General features: G+C 42.7%; 1 protein-coding gene across 3 annotated transcripts in view; it reads right to left on the reverse strand.

Annotated features, from left to right (window-relative positions):
- Positions 1-21,382, reverse strand: part of LOC123767970 (sulfotransferase 1C4) — an 85,337-nt gene that overhangs the window by 18,130 nt on the left and 45,825 nt on the right. For all 3 annotated transcript variants that reach the window (XM_069306547.1, XM_069306548.1, XM_069306546.1), the window contains exon 5: positions 19,898-20,024. In XM_069306547.1, coding sequence (XP_069162648.1) covers positions 19,898-20,024 — 127 coding nt within the window. The remainder of the gene's footprint in view (positions 1-19,897; positions 20,025-21,382) is intronic.

Genomic DNA, 21,382 nt, shown 5'->3' on the forward strand with positions numbered 1-21,382 from the left:
AAGGTAAGCATTAAAAAACATTAAAAAAACTTGGAGCACAATTTCACAAATATTGGGATCAAAGAAGATTTTAAATAACAAACCAACACTCCTGTCCAATAACGATGGTCAGCTTTCAGCCTCTGATTCTGCTATTGAGTTCAATAGGTTCTTCTCATACATTGAGTCATCCCTTGCAAATGATATTCCATCTTCCAGTACTGATGTTAAGGACTATCTTACAGGTAACTATCCACAGTCTCTGTACCTAAAGCCTATGAATTCCACTGACGTCAATGAGATAATCCTTTCCCTTAAAACCAAGTCTGGTGCCCTTGAGGAGATACCAACTTTAATTTACAAAAAAGCCTCCAGATCTTTAGCCCCTGCTATTGCTTTGCTCTTCAACAAGTCACTTGAACTCCAAACCTTCCCAGACATTCTAAAAAAAGCGAGAGTAACCCCTGTCCACAAATGTGGTGATCTCACAGATGTTAACTACAGATCTATATCAATCCTGCCTAACTTGTCAAACAATTTTGAAAAACTAATCTACAAGCAGCTTTCCTCTTATCTAGCCAAACACAATATACTTAGCTCTTGCCAATATGGCTTCAGACCCCAAAAAAGCACTAACGATGCACTTATTAGCATGATTAACTTGATTCATGCAGCTCTTGATAAAAATGAGTTCCCTGTTGGGTTATTTGTGGACCTGCGTAAGGCTTTTGACACTGTCAACCACCAAAACCTTCTTCTTAAATTACATCATTATGGAGTCAGAGGACACTCCCTACAATACCTCAAGTCTTACCTTACTGACAGGCTCCAGTATGTTTCTGTGAATAATTCAATTTCTCCCACCCTACCCATCAACATTGGTGTTCCTCAGGGCAGCATACTTGGCCCTCTCCTCTTTCTCATCTACATTAATGACCTTCCAAATGCCTTCCAAATGCCTCCCAACACCTCAAACCAATTCTATTTGCTGACGACACAACCTTCATTTACTCCAGTCCTGACCCCCTTGCTCTAAATGCCACAGTAAATACTGAGCTAAATAAAGTCCATCTTTGGCTAACTGCCAACAAACTCACCCTTAACATTGACAAAACTTTCTATATTCTGCTTGGCAATAAATCCTGTAATCAAATAAATCTCAAAATAAACAATACCCAAATTTGTAACTAATTAGATGGCAAATTCCTTGGCATTCTCATTGACCGCAAGCTGAATATCCAGGGTGTCGGAAAATCCGACACCATTTAATAATCATACAGATAATAGCTGTATTGTATAAACAAGTTACCCATAGAAAACGTAACTTGTAATGGAATTACCGTCTAAAGAAAACGGGATATCATCACCACATACTATTATATTCACCACCTATTATGGTGGGAATTATTCTTAAATACATTAGTCTTTGGACTTTACCATCAGAAAAACATCTCATATAAATTAACTTAATTATCAATATTAAAGTAGAGTAAATGTGACCCTTCTATCACTTTGTCATCTGGACAATGTAGGCCAGGCGTCAGGGGAAGAGGGGCAGCCATTGTTGTGTCACCTCCGAGACGCGTGGAGCAAATTCGGCTCCTATCATATCTGGACAATGTAGGCCAGTAGCGTCAATAGTATGGAGTGTTAGACATTGCCATTGTTTATTAGACCAGAGGCTCACAGGAGCAAATACGGCTCCTGTTAATTTTACTTGGATGAAGTGTTATGGAAACCAAAGGTGTACCATTATCAACACGCTGTCAACAAATCAAGTTAAGTGTTCTTTCCGAAACCCATGTATCTTTCATTTATGGCCATTAATGTCATTATATAGGGTGACCCGGTTAGAGCACGTGGTAGCCTCAAATTAAAGGTAATTAGCCCAGGTCTTCATTGTTCCTTGTACAGTATTTTCTCTGATATACCTGTCATATATAGGATTCTGGCTTTATAGCTAGCGCCCTTTTGACAGGTCAAGACGAGGAAGCAAGACTTTGTGCACCAGTTACTGGGCAACCCGTTCTCGCAAATTTAATAAGTCAATATTGACTTATTAAATATGTGCATAGGTGACATACTTAACATAATAGATAGCCTTAAAAAGATTCATAGAAAACACCGACCTTACCTAACCTTGTTAGTATCTTAAGATAAGCATCTTATTGCTTCGTAATTACAATTATTACCTAACCTATAATAGGTATAGGTTAAGTAATAATTGTAATTACGAAGCAATAAGATGCTTATCTTAAGATACTAACAAGGTTAGGTAAGGTCGGTGTTTTCTATGAATCTTTTTAAGGGTATCTATTATGTTTAGTATATCATCTATGCACATAGTTAATAAGTCAATATTGACTTTACGAATTTGCGAGAACGGGTTGTACTGGGTGATCGAAGTGTAGCGAGTAGATTATCCAATAATATACTCGCTCCAAATGCATTGTTAATATTCCTGTCAACCTGTGGAGGTGAATGAGGTGAGGCGTTGCTCGAGCAATACGGTGAGGAGTTGCCCGGGCATATAAGCAGCAGGATAGCAAATATTAATCCAGAGTCTACTTTCAAGTGTGGTCTAGAGCAGACACTTGCGAGATACTGTACCGACGCTCAGTGCGCTCAACTCACACCAAGGTATCACCTGTGTACTTCTGTATATTCGACCAAATATATTTATAGTATCTTAGTGTCTGTGTTTATTGTCACCATACTTTACGTAACAATAGAACCGTTACAGAAGCTACCTCAAAGAGGATAATTTGGTGTCTACATCCTAGTTATACCTGTTTGGACTAAGGCCTGCTGTACTATAAGATAAGGAACCTTTTCAATGTATGTAATTAATACTGTAATTTGATTGGCTGCATATATATATATATATAAATAATATAAACCCCCCTAATGTGTAGAGGATCGATTTGTGAGATTGAGACTATTGCAGAAATACAGTCCACTTAACATCATACAAATTGCTATCGAAGTATATAAATTAACGTAAATATAAATTCATATAAATTAAATAAATATAAATCTCACAGGTCGGTTCCCACACAGGGACACATTCTAAATATATCAAAAAATGTTTCAAAGACTGTTGGCATTCTTTCTAAGATCAGATATTATGTACCCCGCCCTGCCCTGGTGACTCTCTATTACTCCCTCATCTATCCATATCTCAACTATGGTATTTGTGCTTGGGGTTCTACAACCCAAAATCATTTACGTCCTCTAATTACTCAACACAAAGCTGCTATTAGGACAATATCCAACTCTGGCCCCAGACATCACTCGGTACCCCTACTCAAATCTCTGAATATGTTAGATATTAAGTCACTGCACATTCTCTCATGTGTATTATACATATATAAAACGCTAAACTGTAATGCCAATCCTGACCTCAAAAGCTTCATAGAAGGTTGTAACAGAACCCATGAGCACCACACCAGAAATAAATACAGTTTTGATATTCCAAGAGTACGACTTAATCATACTAGAAATGCTCTACAAATCAAGGGACCCAGAATGTGGAATGACCTTCCCAATCATGTTAAAGACTGTACCTCTCTTAACCAGTTTAAGAGAAAAACGAAGCACTACCTAATACATTCCCTGTAACCTACCTTACCCCTCTATTGTCAACCCATGTCTGTTTTTTTAAAGAGCGCTGTTTGTCGACAGAATTGTATTTGTGCTGCTTTTTCAGCCATGTTCCCCCCTTTTTATCTCTTTTTATTTGTTCTCAACTCATTTTATTCTTTATGCTCAATTAGTATTAAGCTTTAGTCATTTAAGTTTTTCCTGTCCGAAACGCTTTGCGTAATAATGGCTTTAGGCATTGTATGTACTAGCTCTATCTATAAATCCATCACTCTTTGTAAAATCTCTTGTATGTATGTACCTTACCTGAATAAACATTTGAATTGATTTGATTTGAAGCAAACCCACAAACAAAACTGAACACACAGGAACCGGAAAAAAACCCGCCCCACCCATGTGGGGCGGGTTTCAAATCATAACATAGAACGAAAAGGCAATGTAAAGGATCTGGGTGTACTCATGTCGGAAGACCTTACCTTTAAAGAACACAATAAAGTAGCCGTCACAACTGCAAGAAAAATGACAGGTTGGATAACAAGAACTTTTCACACTAGAGATGCTATACCGATGATGATACTTTTCAAAACGCTTGTGCTATCTAGAGTGGAGTACTGCTGCACAATGACAGCACCTTTCAAAGCTGGAGAAATTGCTGACCTGGAGAGCGTGCAGAGATCCTTTACTGCTAGAATCCACTCAGTAAAACACCTAAACTATTGGGACCGACTAAAGAGCCTAAATCTGTACTCCCTTGAGCGCAGGCGGGAGAGATGCATAATAATTTACACATGGAAAATATTAGAGGGGCTGGTCCCAAACCTGCACACAGAAATAACATCACATGAGACCAGAAGACATGGCAGGATGTGCAGAATACCCCCGTTGAAAAGCGGAGGTGCAACAGGTACTCTGAGAGAGAACTCTATCAACATCAGAGGCCCGAGACTGTTCAACACGCTTCCACTACACATAAGGGGCATAACTGGCAATCCCCTCACAGTGTTCAAGAGAGAACTGGATAAGCACCTCCAAAGGATACCTGATCAACCAGGCTGTGACTCGTACGTCAGGCTGCGAGCAGCCGCGTCCAACAGCCTGGTTGATCAGTCCAGCAACCAGGAGGCCTGGTCGACGACCGGGCCGCGGGGACGCTAAGCCCCGGAAGCACCTCAAGGTAAGGTAACCCAGACACACACACGCAACCCCACCCCACAACCACGCACCCAGGCGGAAGCAACCCCACAACACACGGTAATCATGGAGGAGGATATTTCTCAGGGAACTTCCTCGACGGATACTTCCGCTTATAAGCCTCCCATATCAAAAACTCCCGTTCGGTAGGGGAACGGCCCTCACGACGCCGCGGGCGCGCCATATACTCTGGGACCACCAAATCCGGCGGAAGCGACCGCCTCCAACTAGAGGACACCAAAGACGAAGAATTAGTCAGGTGAGGCAGGAACACCGCCGCCGTGGAAGCAGGAGATACCGGAACACCGAGCAGAGGCTGCCGAGGCGGCACCACCGCCTCCGACAAAGCAGGAGACAAAAAATGGCCGTAGACGTGAGGGGAGGGGCCACGGAACCCTCAGAGCAAGCAGTTTTCTTCAGCACCAACACCAGGTCGCCACGCACTCAACCTTGCAAGGGGGAACCACCCCCCACGAGGAACCGGAACCATCCGACGCGGGCGACGCACGCGAATCAAGAGCCACCGACCCCACACCAGGGCCCCCACCCCTACAGCAGGAGCCACACCAGGGCCCCCACCCCTACAGCAGGAGCCACACCAGGGCCCCCACCCCTACAGCAGGAGCCACACCAGGGCCTCCACCCCTACAGCAGGAGCCACACCAGGGCCCCCACCCCTACAGCAGGAGCCACACCAGGGCCCCCACCCCTACAGCAGGAGCCACACCAGGGCCCCCACCCCTACAGCAGGAGCCACACCAGGGCCTCCACCCCTACAGCAGGAGCCACACCAGGGCCCCCACCCCTACAGCAGGAGCCACACCAGGGCCTCCACCCCTACAGCAGGAGCCACACCAGGGCCCCCACCCCTACAGCAGGAGCCACACCAGGGCCCCCACCCCTACAGCAGGAGCCACACCAGGGCCCCCACCCCTACAGCAGGAGCCACACCAGGGCCTCCACCCCTACAGCAGGAGCCACACCAGGGCCTCCACCCCTACAGCAGGAGCCACACCAGGGCCCCCACCCCTACAGCAGGAGCCACACCAGGGCCCCCACCCCTACAGCAGGAGCCACACCAGGGCCCCCACCCCTACAGCAGGAGCCACACCAGGGCCTCCACCCCTACAGCAGGAGCCACACCAGGGCCCCCACCCCTACAGCAGGAGCCACACCAGGGCCCCCACCCCTACAGCAGGAGCCACACCAGGGCCTCCACCCCTACAGCAGGAGCCACACCAGGGCCCCCACCCCTACAGCAGGAGCCACACCAGGGCCCCCACCCCTACAGCAGGAGCCACACCAGGGCCTCCACCCCTACAGCAGGAGCCACACCAGGGCCCCCACCCCTACAGCAGGAGCCACACCAGGGCCCCCACCCCTACAGCAGGAGCCACACCAGGGCCCCCACCCCTACAGCAGGAGCCACACCAGGGCCCCCACCCCTACAGCAGGAGCCACACCAGCACCAGACGTACCATCCTCGCACTCCACAGAGGAACAGCTCGCAGAAATATTAACACACGCTGCATCCTCACATTCCTCTGTCCACGTACGAGGCGGCGAAGCACCAGTATCCGTACGTGAACGCTTGGACAGGCCGCTGGTCATCGGAGTTGTCACCACGACAGGCCGCCCCACAACCGGGGCAGCACGACCCCGCAGAATGTCAGCCTCAACGACACGGGGGACGAGACCGCCCGAGACCGTTATATTATCATAGCAATATGGAAGTTGTAGTGAAGGACCTGGTGACTCTAGTGGGAGCCCTGAGGACAGAGTTGGACTCTCTGCGGGAGGAGGTGCGTCAGCTTAAAAAAACTACGAGAAGTAACGAAGGAGGAGACCAGCAGTAAAGGGACCTCGTCTTGGAGAGTTGCGAAAGACAGGGGCCTTAAGAAGACTTTGATAAAGCCGCCTTCAAACGCCATAGCAACTTCAAATTCATTTGACGTTTTGGAGGACGAGTGCTGTGGAGAGACTGTGGATCGCGCAAAAGGGAAAGCAACGAAGAGAAAGGAAGCGCAGGCCCCTCAGAAAGTAAAGGAAGTACCTAAGCAAACATTAGTTGTGGGAGATTCCCAGATAAGGTATTTGGATAGAACGTTTTGTGCTAGAGATAGGGGGAACAGGTTAAGGGTTTGCTATCCCGGAGCTGGCATTGGTGATATTATAAACAACATGAATGATATTATGGCTGGTAATGGGAACAATCCCATTATTTGCATTAGCGTGGGAGGAAATGATGTTGGTCGAGTCAGGAGTGAGGAACTGATTCAGAGGTATAAAACAGCCATAGAGTTAGTTAGGAGCAAGGGAGGAATCCCGATCATATGTGGCATTCTTCCAAGAAAGGGAGTGGGAAATGAATGGATATCGAGGGCACTTGGTGTCAATTGCCGGCTGGAAAGATATTGCAAATCAAATGCAATATCTTTCATAGACAACTGGGAACACTTCTATGGAAGAAATGAAATGTATGCTCGTGATGGGGTGCATCTATCGAGAGCTGGGGTTGTTGCTGTTGCGAACTCGCTAGAAGAAGTGGTTAGAGGTGTTTGTTTGGGTTTAAACTGTTAGTAGATAGAGGTATGGGAATTGATTTGGAGGAAGGAGGTAATAAAAGTATGTGTTTGTGGGAGAAAGGAATTGGCAAAACGATCAGGGAAAGAGAAGGTCCGCAAAATAACAATTCACTTAGGGTATATTACACTAACAGTAGAAGTCTAAGAAATAAAATTAACGAATTAAATGCTCTTGTCTGCACAGAAAAAATAGATATTATTGCACTTACCGAAACGTGGATGAATGTAGAAAATAGAGAACTATTAGCTGAATATCAAATATATGGATTTAAACTATTTCACACAGATAGATATATTAGACGAGGAGGTGGAGTAGCCATATATGTTAGGGACAATTTGAAATGTAGTCTCAAAGAGGGAATCAAAACAGAGCCACACACAGAAACTATTTGGATTGAATTAAACGAAAAAGCTAATAATATTATAATAGGAGTAATATATAGGCCACCAAATTTAGACAGAATGGAAGCAAAGCATCTATGGGATGAAATATCTAGAGCATCTAGATCTAACAGTATTTATGTCATGGGTGACTTTAATTTTAGCGGAATAAACTGGTTGAACAAAACAGGGAATAGTGAAGCAGAAGATTTTCTAGAATTAATTGACGATTGCTTTCTTACGCAACACATTAAGGAACCAACACGGGAAAATAATATTTTAGATTTAGTGTTAACTAACAGGGAAACGCAAATTAATGACATCGAAATAGGGAGTGAGCTAGGGAGCAGTGATCACAAAGAAATCAGATTTAGCATAGAATGGAATAGACCAGTAGGAGAAAATTCTGTTAAAGTGCCAGATTTTCGAAAAGCTGATTTTAATAGCCTAAGAAATTTTTTGGGTCAAATTGATTGGAAAGGCTTGGGTATGGGGTGTGGGCCGGTCTTGGAGCGAGACATGAACCCAGCGATAGGTGACTTAAATGGGGATTTCGATGTGGATTCAATATATAACTTATTTAAGAATATTCTAAACAAAGCACAGGAACGTAGTATACCATACAAATTGAATAGATCGTATACTAATGACCCAAAGTGGATAACAAAGAATTTGAAGAACCTTATAGGTAAAAAGAGAGCTTGGTACAAAAGGATTAAAAATGGGGAGGTCACTTTAGAACAGGAATTCGTACAACTGGTTAGAAATGTTAAAAAAGAGATAAGGAAAGCAAAAAGAAACTATGAAGTTCGCATAGCAGGGCAAGCAAAGACAAATCCTAAAGGGTTTTTTCAGTTATATCGTACTAAGACTAGGGAAAGGATAGGTCCATTAAAAACTGAGACAGGTCAAATAACAGATAGTGATGAAGAGATGAGTAGTATTTTTAATAAATATTTTGTATCTGTATTTACTAAAGAGGAACTTAACAATATGCCTTCAGCCGAACAAGTCTATGTGGGTGGGGACGAGGACAGGTTGACGAGTTTAGCAGTTACCAGGGAGGATGTTCTTAAACAAATAGTAAAACTCAAACCAAACAAATCCCCAGGGCCGGATGAAGTGTTTGCTAGGGTGCTTAAAGAATGCAAAGAGGAGCTTTGTGACCCACTGTCAACCATATTTAAAAAATCAATAGAGTCAGGCAGAGTGCCAGAGTTTTGGAAAGTTGCTAATGTGATACCAGTTTTTAAGAAAGGAGATAGATCACTTGCGTCTAACTATCGACCAATTAGCCTAACGTCTATTGTGGGAAAGTTACTCGAATCTATAATAGCAAATAAAATTCGTCTTCATCTTGAAAAACATAAATTAATAATTGAGTCGCAACATGGTTTTATAAATGGCCGTTCATGTTTAACAAATTTGTTATCTTTTTATTCTAGCATTGTTGAGGCAGTTGATAGTGGTAAGGATTGCGATGTTGTATACCTTGACTTTAGCAAAGCTTTTGATACAGTGCCACATGAAAGACTGATTAAAAAAATAGTCTCATGGTATTGGGGGTGCTATATTAAGCTGGATTAGGGCATGGCTATACCAAAGGAAACAGAGAGTTAGTATAAATGGAATCAAGTCAGAGTGGGAAAATGTTGTAAGTGGAGTGCCTCAAGGCTCTGTCCTGGGACCTCTGTTGTTTATAATATATATAAATGATTTAGATTCAGGTTTGAGTAGCAACATTTGCAAATTTGCCGATGATACGAAAATCGGTAGGGAAATTAATTCGGAGGAGGACTCACTATCACTTCAAGTTGATCTAGATAGGGTTTTGAAATGGTCAAAGGATTGGCAGATGCAGTTTAATGCTGATAAATGTAAAGTTCTGAGGTTAGGTAATGATGATAGAGTTACAAGATACGAGCTAGATGGTGTTGTGATTGCGAAGTCGGATTGCGAAAGGGATCTGGGAGTTATGATTAGTAAGAATTTAAAACAAAAGGATCAATGCATAAATGTTCGTAATAAGGCAAATCGGACACTTGGATTTATTAATCGCAGCGTTAGTAACAAGACACCTGGTGTGGTTCTCAAGCTATATCTTGCTCTAGTTAGGCCCCATTTAGATTATGCAGTTCAGTTTTGGTCGCCATATTATAGAATGGATATAAATTCACTTGAACGTGTCCAGCGTAGGATGACTAAGTTAATTCCCCAAATTAGAAATCTTTCATATGAAGAAAGATTAACAAAGCTTAAGTTGCATTCACTGGAAAGGCGAAGAGTTAGGGGTGACATGATAGAGGTTTACAAGTGGATGAATGGACATAACCGGGGGGATATTAATAGGGTATTAAAAGTATCAACACAGGACAGAACATGAAACAATGGATATAAATTGGATAAGTTTAGATTTAGGAAAGACTTGGGTAAATACTGGTTCAGTAACAGGGTTGTTGATTTGTGGAACCAATTGCCGCGTAACATTGTGGAGGTGGGGTCCCTCGATTGTTTCAAGCACGGGTTGGACAAGTATATGAGTGGGATTGGGTGGTTATAGAATAGGAGCTGCCTCGTATGGGCCAATAGGCCTTCTGCAGTTACCTTTGTTCTTATGTTCTTATGTTCTTATGTTCACAGAGGAGACAGGAGAAAGATCAGGCACGGCCGGGAGAGGGGAAGGGATCAGTACAGGAATTCGTACAACTGGTTAGAAATGTTAAAAAAGAGATAAGGAAAGCAAAAAGAAACTATGAAGTTCGCATAGCAGGGCAAGCAAAGACAAATCCTAAAGGGTTTTTTCAGTTATATCGTACTAAGACTAGGGAAAGGATAGGTCCATTAAAAACTGAGACAGGTCAAATAACAGATAGTGATGAAGAGATGAGTAGTATTTTTAATAAATATTTTGTATCTGTATTTACTAAAGAGGAACTTAACAATATGCCTTCAGCCGAACAAGTCTATGTGGGTGGGGACGAGGACAGGTTGACGAGTTTAACAGTTACCAGGGAGGATGTTCTTAAACAAATAGTAAAACTCAAACCAAACAAAGCCCCAGGGCCGGATGAAGTGTTTGCCAGGGTGCTTAAAGAATGCAAAGAGGAGCTTTGTGACCCACTGTCAACCATATTTAATAAATCAATAGAGTCAGGCAGAGTGCCAGAGTTTTGGAAAGTTGCTAATGTGATACCAGTTTTTAAGAAAGGAGATAGATCACTTGCGTCTAACTATCGACCAATTAGCCTAACGTCTATTGTGGGAAAGTTACTCGAATCCATAATAGCAAATAAAATTCGTCTTCATCTTGAAAAACATAAATTAATAATTGAGTCGCAACATGGTTTTATAAATGGCCGTTCATGTTTAACAAATTTGTTATCTTTTTATTCTAGCATTGTTGAGGCAGTTGATAGTGGTAAGGATTGCGATGTTGTATACCTTGACTTTAGCAAAGCTTTTGATACAGTGCCACATGAAAGACTGATTAAAAAGATAGAGTCTCATGGTATTGGGGGTGCTATATTAAGCTGGATTAGGGCATGGCTATACCAAAGGAAACAGAGAGTTAGTATAAATGGAATCAAGTCAGAGTGGAAATATGTTGTAAGTGGAGTGCCTCAAGGCTCTGTCCTGGGACCTCTGTTGTTTATAATATATATAAATGATTTAGATTCAGGTTTGAGTAGCAACATTTGCAAATTTGCCGATGATACGAAAATCGGTAGGGAAATTAATTCGGAGGAGGACTCACTATCACTTCAAGTTGATCTAGATAGGGTTTTGAAATGGTCAAAGGATTGGCAGATGCAGTTTAATGCTGATAAATGTAAAGTTCTGAGGTTAGGTAAGGATGATAGAGTTACAAGATACGAGCTAGATGGTGTTGTGATTGCGAAGTCGGATTGCGAAAGGGATCTGGGAGTTATGATTAGTAAGAATTTAAAACAAAAGGATCAATGCATAAATGTTCGTAATAAGGCAAATCGGACACTTGGATTTATTAATCGCAGCGTTAGTAACAAGACACCTGGTGTGGTTCTTCAGCTATATCTTGCTCTAGTTAGGCCCCATTTAGATTATGCAGTTCAGTTTTGGTCGCCATATTATAGAATGGATATAAATTCACTTGAACGTGTCCAGCGTAGGATGACTAAGTTAATTCCCCAAATTAGAAATCTTTCATATGAAGAAAGATTAACAAAGCTTAAGTTGCATTCACTGGAAAGGCGAAGAGTTAGGGGTGACATGATAGAGGTTTACAAGTGGATGAATGGACATAACCGGGGGGATATTAATAGGGTATTAAAAGTATCAACACAGGACAGAACACGAAACAATGGGTATAAATTGGATAAGTTTAGATTTAGGAAAGACTTGGGTAAATACTGGTTCAGTAACAGGGTTGTTGATTTGTGGAACCAATTGCCGCGTAACATTGTGGAGGTGGGGTCCCTCGATTGTTTCAAGCACGGGTTGGACAAGTATATGAGTGGGATTGGGTGGTTATAGAATAGGAGCTGCCTCGTATGGGCCAACAGGCCTTCTGCAGTTGCCTTTGTTCTTATGTTCTTATGTTCTTATGTGAGGGAGTCTGCAGGGACGTCAAAGGTGACAGAGGCACAGAGGCGGAAACAGGTGCAGAAGCCGTCGGAAGCGAAGAGACAGACTGTGGGGGCGGAGCCGCACACACCACCACCTCGTCGTGTACATCCACACACGCCGGGCCAACAGCCGAGGAACTCAGAATCACCACCGGGTCAGCAGGCGGCAGGGGAGCCTCCCCACCCACTCCATCACGAGGCGACATGTTTAAGATTCGCTACCTGGAACACAAAGTTCCAAGTATCACGGGCTATGGTGAGCCCGCAAAACGAGGCGACAGGTCCTGCGCCACCAACGGGGGAAAATCTTCTTCCCAGAACAGATTAACAGTGGAGGGAGTTCAGTTGGCAGCCGCTTGCACGACCCCAGTGCAAGGGCTCCCAAGTGTCCCTCAAGGACAACGGAAACAGGAGCGTGGCTGCCCTGCATAGAATGGCCGCAGAGTGTACGCCATCAAGGCGTACACTCTGCGGTATTATTTAAAGTACACACTTTAAGGTATTTGGATAGAACGTTTTGTGCTAGAGATAGGGGGAACAGGTTAAGGGTTTGCTATCCCGGAGCTGGCATTGGTGATATTATAAACAACATGAATGATATTATGGCTGGTAATGGGAACAATCCCATTATTTGCATTAGCGTGGGAGGAAATGATGTTGGTCGAGTCAGGAGTGAGGAACTGATTCAGAGGTATAAAACAGCCATAGAGTTAGTTAGGAGCAAGGGAGGAATCCCGATCATATGTGGCATTCTTCCAAGAAAGGGAGTGGGAAATGAATGGATATCGAGGGCACTTGGTGTCAATTGCCGGCTGGAAAGATATTGCAAATCAAATGCAATATCTTTCATAGACAACTGGGAACACTTCTATGGAAGAAATGAAATGTATGCTCGTGATGGGGTGCATCTATCGAGAGCTGGGGTTGTTGCTGTTGCGAACTCGCTAGAAGAAGTGGTTAGAGGTGTTTGTTTGGGTTTAAACTGTTAGTAGATAGAGGTATGGGAATTGATTTGGAGGAAGGAGGTAATAAAAGTATGTGTTTGTGGGAGAAAGGAATTGGCAAAACGATCAGGGAAAGAGAAGGTCCGCAAAATAACAATTCACTTAGGGTATATTACACTAACAGTAGAAGTCTAAGAAATAAAATTAACGAATTAAATGCTCTTGTCTGCACAGAAAAAATAGATATTATTGCACTTACCGAAACGTGGATGAATGTAGAAAATAGAGAACTATTAGCTGAATATCAAATATATGGATTTAAAATATTTCACACAGATAGATATATTAGACGAGGAGGTGGAGTAGCCATATATGTTAGGGACAATTTGAAATGTAGTCTCAAAGAGGGAATCAAAACAGAGCCACACACAGAAACTATTTGGATTGAATTAAACGAAAAAGCTAATAATATTATAATAGGAGTAATATATAGGCCACCAAATTTAGACAGAATGGAAGCAAAGCATCTATGGGATGAAATATCTAGAGCATCTAGATCTAACAGTATTTATGTCATGGGTGACTTTAATTTTAGCGGAATAAACTGGTTGAACAAAGCAGGGAATAGTGAAGCAGAAGATTTTCTAGAATTAATTGACGATTGCTTTCTTACGCAACACATTAAGGAACCAACACGGGAAAATAATATTTTAGATTTAGTGTTAACTAACAGGGAAACGCAAATTAATGACATCGAAATAGGGAGTGAGCTAGGGAGCAGTGATCACAAAGAAATCAGATTTAGCATAGAATGGAATAGACCAGTAGGAGAAAATTCTGTTAAAGTGCCAGATTTTCGAAAAGCTGATTTTAATAGCCTAAGAAATTTTTTGGGTCAAATTGATTGGAAAGGCTTGGGTATGGGGTGTGGGCCGGTCTTGGAGCGAGACATGAACCCAGCGATAGGTGACTTAAATGGGGATTTCGATGTGGATTCAATATATAACTTATTTAAGAATATTCTAAACAAAGCACAGGAACGTAGTATACCATACAAATTGAATAGATCGTATACTAATGACCCAAAGTGGATAACAAAGAATTTGAAGAACCTTATAGGTAAAAAGAGAGCTTGGTACAAAAGGATTAAAAATGGGGAGGTCACTTTAGAACAGGAATTCGTACAACTGGTTAGAAATGTTAAAAAAGAGATAAGGAAAGCAAAAAGAAACTATGAAGTTCGCATAGCAGGGCAAGCAAAGACAAATCCTAAAGGGTTTTTTCAGTTATATCGTACTAAGACTAGGGAAAGGATAGGTCCATTAAAAACTGAGACAGGTCAAATAACAGATAGTGATGAAGAGATGAGTAGTATTTTTAATAAATATTTTGTATCTGTATTTACTAAAGAGGAACTTAACAATATGCCTTCAGCCGAACAAGTCTATGTGGGTGGGGACGAGGACAGGTTGACGAGTTTAGCAGTTACCAGGGAGGATGTTCTTAAACAAATAGTAAAACTCAAACCAAACAAATCCCTAGGGCCGGATGAAGTGTTTGCTAGGGTGCTTAAAGAATGCAAAGAGGAGGTTTGTGACCCACTGTCAACCATATTTAATAAATCAATAGAGTCAGGCAGAGTGCCAGAGTTTTGGAAAGGGTTAAGAAAGGAGATAGATCACTTGCGTCTAACTATCGACCAATTAGCCTAACGTCTATTGTGGGATAGTACTCGAATCTATAATAGCAAATAAAATTCGTCTTCATCTTGAAAAACATAAATTAATAATTGAGTCGCAACATCAACATGGTTTTATAAATGGCCGTTCATGTTTAACAAATTTGTTATCTTTTTGTTCTAGCGTGGTTGAGGCGGTTGGTGGTGGTGGGGATTGTGATGTTGTGTGCCTTGACTTTGGCAAGGCTTTTGATGCAGTGCCACATGAAGGACTGATTGGAGGGATGGAGGCTCGTGGTATTGGGGGTGCTATATTAAACTGGATTGGGGCGTGGCTGTACCAAAGGAGCAGAGAGTTGGTATAGATGGAGTCGAGTCAGAGTGGGAGGGTGTTGTGGGTGGAGTGCCTCGGGGCTCTGTCCTGGGACCTCTGTTGTTTGTGGTATATATGGGTGATTTGGATTCGGGTTTGGGTGGCAGCATTTGCAGGTTTGCCGATGATACGAGGATCGGTGGGGGGATTGGTTCGGGGGAGGGCTCACTATCACTTCGGGTTGATCTAGATAGGGTTTTGGGGTGGTCGGGGGATTGGCGGGTGCGGTTTGGTGCTGATAAATGTAAAGTTCTGAAGTTGGGTGGTGATGGTAGAGATGCATGATGCGGGCTAGATGGTGTTGAGATTGCGAAAGGGATCTGGGAGTTATGATTAGTAAGAATTTAAAACAAAAGGATCAATGCATAAATGTTCGTAATAAGGCAAATCGGACACTTGGATTTTTTAATCGCAGCGTTAGTAACAAGACACCTGGTGTGGTTCTCAATCTATATCTTGCTCTAGTTAGGCCCCATTTAGATTTTGAAGTTCAGTTTTGGTCGCCATATTATAGAATGGATATAAATTCACATGAACGTGTCCAGCGTAGGATGACTAAGTTAATTCCCCAAATTAGAAATCTTTCATATGAAGAAAGATTAAGAAAGCTTAAGTTGCATTCACTGGAAAGGCGAAGAGTTAGGGGTGACATGATAGAGGTTTACAAGTGGATGAATGGACATAACAGGGGGGGATATTAATAGGGTATTAAAAGTATCAACACAAGACAGAACACGAAACAATGGGTATAAATTTGATAAGTTTAGATTTAGGAAAGACTTGGGTAAATACTGGTTCAGTAACAGGGTTGTTGATTTGTGGAACCAATTGCCGCGTAACATTGTGGAGGTGGGGTCCCTCGATTGTTTCAAGCGCGGGTTGGACATGTATGAGTGGGATTGGGTGGTTATAAATAGGAGCTGCCTCGTATGGGCCAATAGGCCTTCTGCAGCTGCCTTTGTTCTTATGTTCTTCTTCTTCTTCTTAAGGTAACCCGGGGACTCGAGTCTCAAGGCGAGAGTCCGTGTACCACAGGAGACACCACGCCACCTGCCGGAAGAGACAGAGTTCATACGGAGAGATACCACCGTACCATATTGGCCAAAGTATCTCCGAAGCAGGGCCTCCAAAAACTCGAAGGACACATTATGCAATGCCACATAGTTAACAGAGCAGCAGCGGTCGGAAATGGCGACCATATTGCCGTCTCCAGGGAGGGTCAATGTTCGTCCATCATAGCGGGCTACGAACTCCTTATATACCGCCGCGGAGTTAAACTTCACTAGTGCTCAGTGGGTCGTCAGGAGCTGGAGCCCGTGCACCTCGTCCACACGAACACGTAACATGTCCAATAACACGACCTCAAGAGCAAGGTATGAAGCACGTCCTGAAAACTCCAAACCAACGGTCTCCGTCCGGCGAGCAGGGGGCAGGGAGTGTCCCCATGGCGCCGACACGCCAAACAGCAGCCTCCCTCACACAACTCCAAGCAACAACTGGCAGGTCAGAGGTAGACACGCCGGAGCCCCCTGGCGGCCAGGTCGGCAAACTTCCACCAACTTATTCCAAACAATTGGAATCCTAATCCACCAGGTCGTTGAGCTCCTCGATTGCCAGTGCAATATTCAGGGCAGCTCTCGAGTTCTCACACCAAATTTGATTTGATGTGTGCGGCTATGAATCGGGCTCGAATCCAGAAGTTGGACACTTCATTAAAGATTGCATTAACAGTTAAACATGTTGCAGAATATCTGGGGCAATAATATTGAAAGGTATTGACATAAAGACAGTTTCTCTGGCAACACTAACAATTTACTCATAAACAACTAAGTTTAACACAAAACAACAATCTTGACGTTACATCAATGTCCTACAGTGACACCTTTAAGACAACTAATCAACAGCCTAGTTTAACACAGACTCCTGTCTGTTGTCGCTTCGGGTTGAGAAATGAACTAACAGAACAATATGGGTGCTCACTTAGGATTCAAATTGCAATTAAAACACTTATAGCAATCTGCAATTAAATTACAATATAAATAATACAAGGCAAGAGACAACTCTCCGGTAACCCCAAGTTACTTTAACTCTCGTCTCCAAGGACAACAATCAAAACAATAGTATACAAGTTACACTAATTCATCTCAGTGATTAATTACGTTAATTAACTGTCAACTGTCAGTCAGCATCAAAGCATTCTGCGTTAATTTGCCCGAAACGCTATACGTACTAGTGGCTTTAGGTATTGTATGTACTAGATATATCTATATATCAATCAGAATGTTTGTAACTGCATCTATGTATGTACTTTTCCTAAATAAAATATTATTATTATTATTATTATTATTATTATTATTTATTTATTTATTTATTTATGCATATACAAGAATGTACATAAGGAATGTGAGGATACAAATATGGTAATTACAGTCTTGTAAAGCCACTAGCACGCGCAGCGTTTCGGGCAGAAACGCTGCGCGAACGCTGAATAATAATAATAATAATAATAATATTATTATTATTATTATTATTATTATTATTATTATTATTAATCACAATCGTATATCTCAGACACTCGAGCAAAACAGAACAATTTGCTAATCATAATTACTCGAACACTTGGACCATCAAACATTCAGGGAATAATTACATTAATTACTGTTAAACGGATAGATAATTAATCGAGAACGAATTCCATTAACATGACACTGTCACTTTTGACAGCTTGCCAATAACAACTATGTCAGTTCACTTTGATGACGTTAATTACCCTTAATTAACTTGAGTAATTAATTACTATCAAATGGACAGATAATTCAGAACAAATTACATTAACTCAATGCTGTTGCTCACAACAGGCTCATCAATACCTTGTGAATTGACTTTGATGACGTTAATTACCCCTAATTAACTTAAGTAATTAACTACTATCCAATGTACAGATAATTAATTCAAAACTAATTCCATTAACTCAAAAACGCTCAGAACAGCTGGTGTTAATTACCCCTAATTAACTTGAGTGATTAATTACTGTTCAACGGACAGATAATTTGATCTATAAACAAGAGCTTCGGCTCAGAACATGAGACGCCTAACCTATGTAGTACTCAATCCTACAAAATATCTTAATCCTAACACTGTATTTGTATTGACTTCACACAATCCACAACAAAGTCCTTGTAAGGCTCTCACGGATCGAGTTAACTATTGTTGTTTGTGGTTAGTGAGAACTCAAGAGGTGCAGATAAGTGTTGTCATGCTGTCTTGAGGCTATCTTGAGATGATTTCTGGGCTTAGCGTCCCCGCGGCCCGGTCCTCGACCAGGCCTCCACCCCCAGGAAGCAGCCCATGACAGCGTTCTAACTCCCAGGTACCTATTTACTGCTAAGTAACAGGGGCATCAGGATGAAAGAAACATTTTTGCCCATTTGTCTCCGCCTCCACCAGGGATCGAACCCGGAACCTCAGGACTACGAATCTGAAGCGCTGTCTACCCAGCTGTCAGGCGCTCTTGTGAGCAGGTGAAGATTAAGTAATGTCAAAAGAAGGCGCCAAGCCTGGTAGACTATTTACTCTGTATAAAATATTGAAAAGTTCCTAGATATCATTCCGGATGTCAATACAAGAAAAAATACACTTAAGATGAGCAATGTCAAATGCATCAAGGATATCAACGGGCATGTGACACTAAAGGAATGTTGGGAAAAGAACACTGCTTTCCCCCCAAAAAAAGCTGTGGGTTTTCTGAGGGAAGAAAACGAATGTCTGGGCGCTGAGTCTAACCGCCCAATTAAGCTGCGCTCAACGAGCCAATGTTATATAAGCTCTGCCCGCAGACTGGGGGGGGGGGGGGGACGGGAGACATCTCCCGTCACGCAGGGTGCAGTCGCGCCTCCACAGATCTCCAGTATCTTCTATTGATACTGGTAATGGCTCAAAAGGGCCACCACTTACGAGCTATTCATGCCCGTGCTACCTTTTGGGTGGCTTCATCTTCATCTTAACACATTCACAAAGGAGACATCTCCCGTCATGCAGGGTGCAGTCGCACCTCCACAGATCTCCAGTATCAGCAAATGATACTGGTAATGGCTCAAAAGGGCCACCACTTACGGGCTATTCATGCCCGTGCCACCTCTTGGGTGGCTTAATCTTCATCAATCAATCAATCAACTGGGGGGGGGGGCCCTGTTCTCGACAAGCAAGCAGCTGCTCACTTACAAATACAAAATTCTGAAATTCGGGACATTTTACAAGGAGGTACATATGTTAGTTGTCTTGCAGAAGACTATTATATTTCACTAACAGCCTATATGTAAGTTGACATACATTAGTAGCAGATTTTATAATATATATGTAATCTGTTGAGTATTAAGTTGACATACATTAGTAGCAGATTTTATAATATATATGTAATCTGTTGAGTATTATAAATAAAGTTTGCTCCCTGTCCTAGTTTAGGAAGTCAAACACATTATAATAAAGTCCAATGTGTTTTGTGTATGAATGTTAATAAAATAATACATGTCTGAGAACAATAAACTGGTGACAGAACTCACAGTCATCATCAATCAGGAACTGGACGAACTGGTTGAAGGAGCCCACGAAGCCATGGGCGTTCATTATACGACACTGGTGGTGGTAGGACACACAGACATCCTTGGGGTTCCTGGCCACATACACCACCTGCAGCATGGTCCACATATTGGTCAAGAATAATGGTTACCAAGGAATGAATATTGCTATACAATTCCCCCTGAATAGCAGAGTATAAACTGCCTCTTCCCTCTCACCTTCGTCGTTGACAGCCTAGTCACCACGAACATTCAGCACCAACACGTATACACATCTACAAATACGTGTGTTTTATTGGAGTTCCAGCCCGTGTGTTCTGCTGGAGTTCCAGCCCGGGTGTTCTGGAGTTCCAGCCCGTGTGTTCTGGAGTTCCAGCCCGTGTGGTCTGGAGTTCCAGCCCGTGTGTTCTGGAGTTCCAGCCCGTGTGTTCTGGAGTTCCAGCCCGTGTGTTCTGGAGTTCCAGCCCGTGTGTTCTGGAGTTCCAGCCCGTGTGTTCTGGAGTTCCAGCCCGTGTGTTCTGGAGTTCCAGCCCGTGTGTTCTGGAGTTCCAGCCCGTGTGGTCTGGAGTTCGTGTGTTATGGAGTTCCAGCCCGTGTGTTCTAGAGTTCCAGCCCGTGTGTTCTGGAGTTCCAGCCCGTGTGGTCTGGAGTTCCAGCCCGTGTGTTATGGAGTTCCAGCCCGTGTGTTCTGGAGTTCCAGCCCGTGTGTTCTGGAGTTCCAGCCCGTGTGTTCTGGAGTTCCAGCCCGTGTGGTCTAGACCAATGGCCGTCAACAGGTGCTCCGCGGACCACTGCTGGTTCCACCTGACAATTTTATGTGTATATTGTGTGCAACTGTAATTTCTGTAACTGTTATATTTAAAGGCATCAAACAGTTTGACTTTAATAACTATCATTTCTTGTTTGTTGGTCCGCCGGATTTAAAATTATGAAGTTGGTGATCCGTAAGCGCATTAAGGTTGGGTTTTCTTCCTATTGGGGAGTGTTGTACATGCTGCTATGGCGGTATGTCCACTCACAGGATGAGCGGCGATGCCCGATAAACTCGCCCCTCGGGGCAAAATTTAAATTTGATTTAAAATTTGGCCACTGTTGGTTTAGACAACACCTTCCCCCCCCCCCTTCTCTCTCCACCTTCACCCAAACACCTCACCGGCAGTAGTTACCTTGTCACCTCCTTATTTATTTTATGTATTTATAGTCAAATTCAAATTCAAATGTTTATTCAGGCAAAGTACATACATACAGGGTGTGATACAAATGTTGATGAATTTATAGATAGCGCTAGTACATACAGAGCCTAAAGCCACTATTACGCACTATTATATATATACAAGAAGGTACATTGGGTTTATGAGCGTACATAGCATTGATGTTTTTACATTCTTGTAAAGCCTAACACTAACACGCATAGCGTTTCGGGCAGGTCCTTAATCTAAAATGTAATTTTAAGTAGATAATTTCTAGCAA

The sequence above is a fragment of the Procambarus clarkii genome, chromosome 58 (assembly GCF_040958095.1).
Source record: "Procambarus clarkii isolate CNS0578487 chromosome 58, FALCON_Pclarkii_2.0, whole genome shotgun sequence".
Lineage (NCBI taxonomy): Eukaryota > Metazoa > Arthropoda > Malacostraca > Decapoda > Cambaridae > Procambarus > Procambarus clarkii.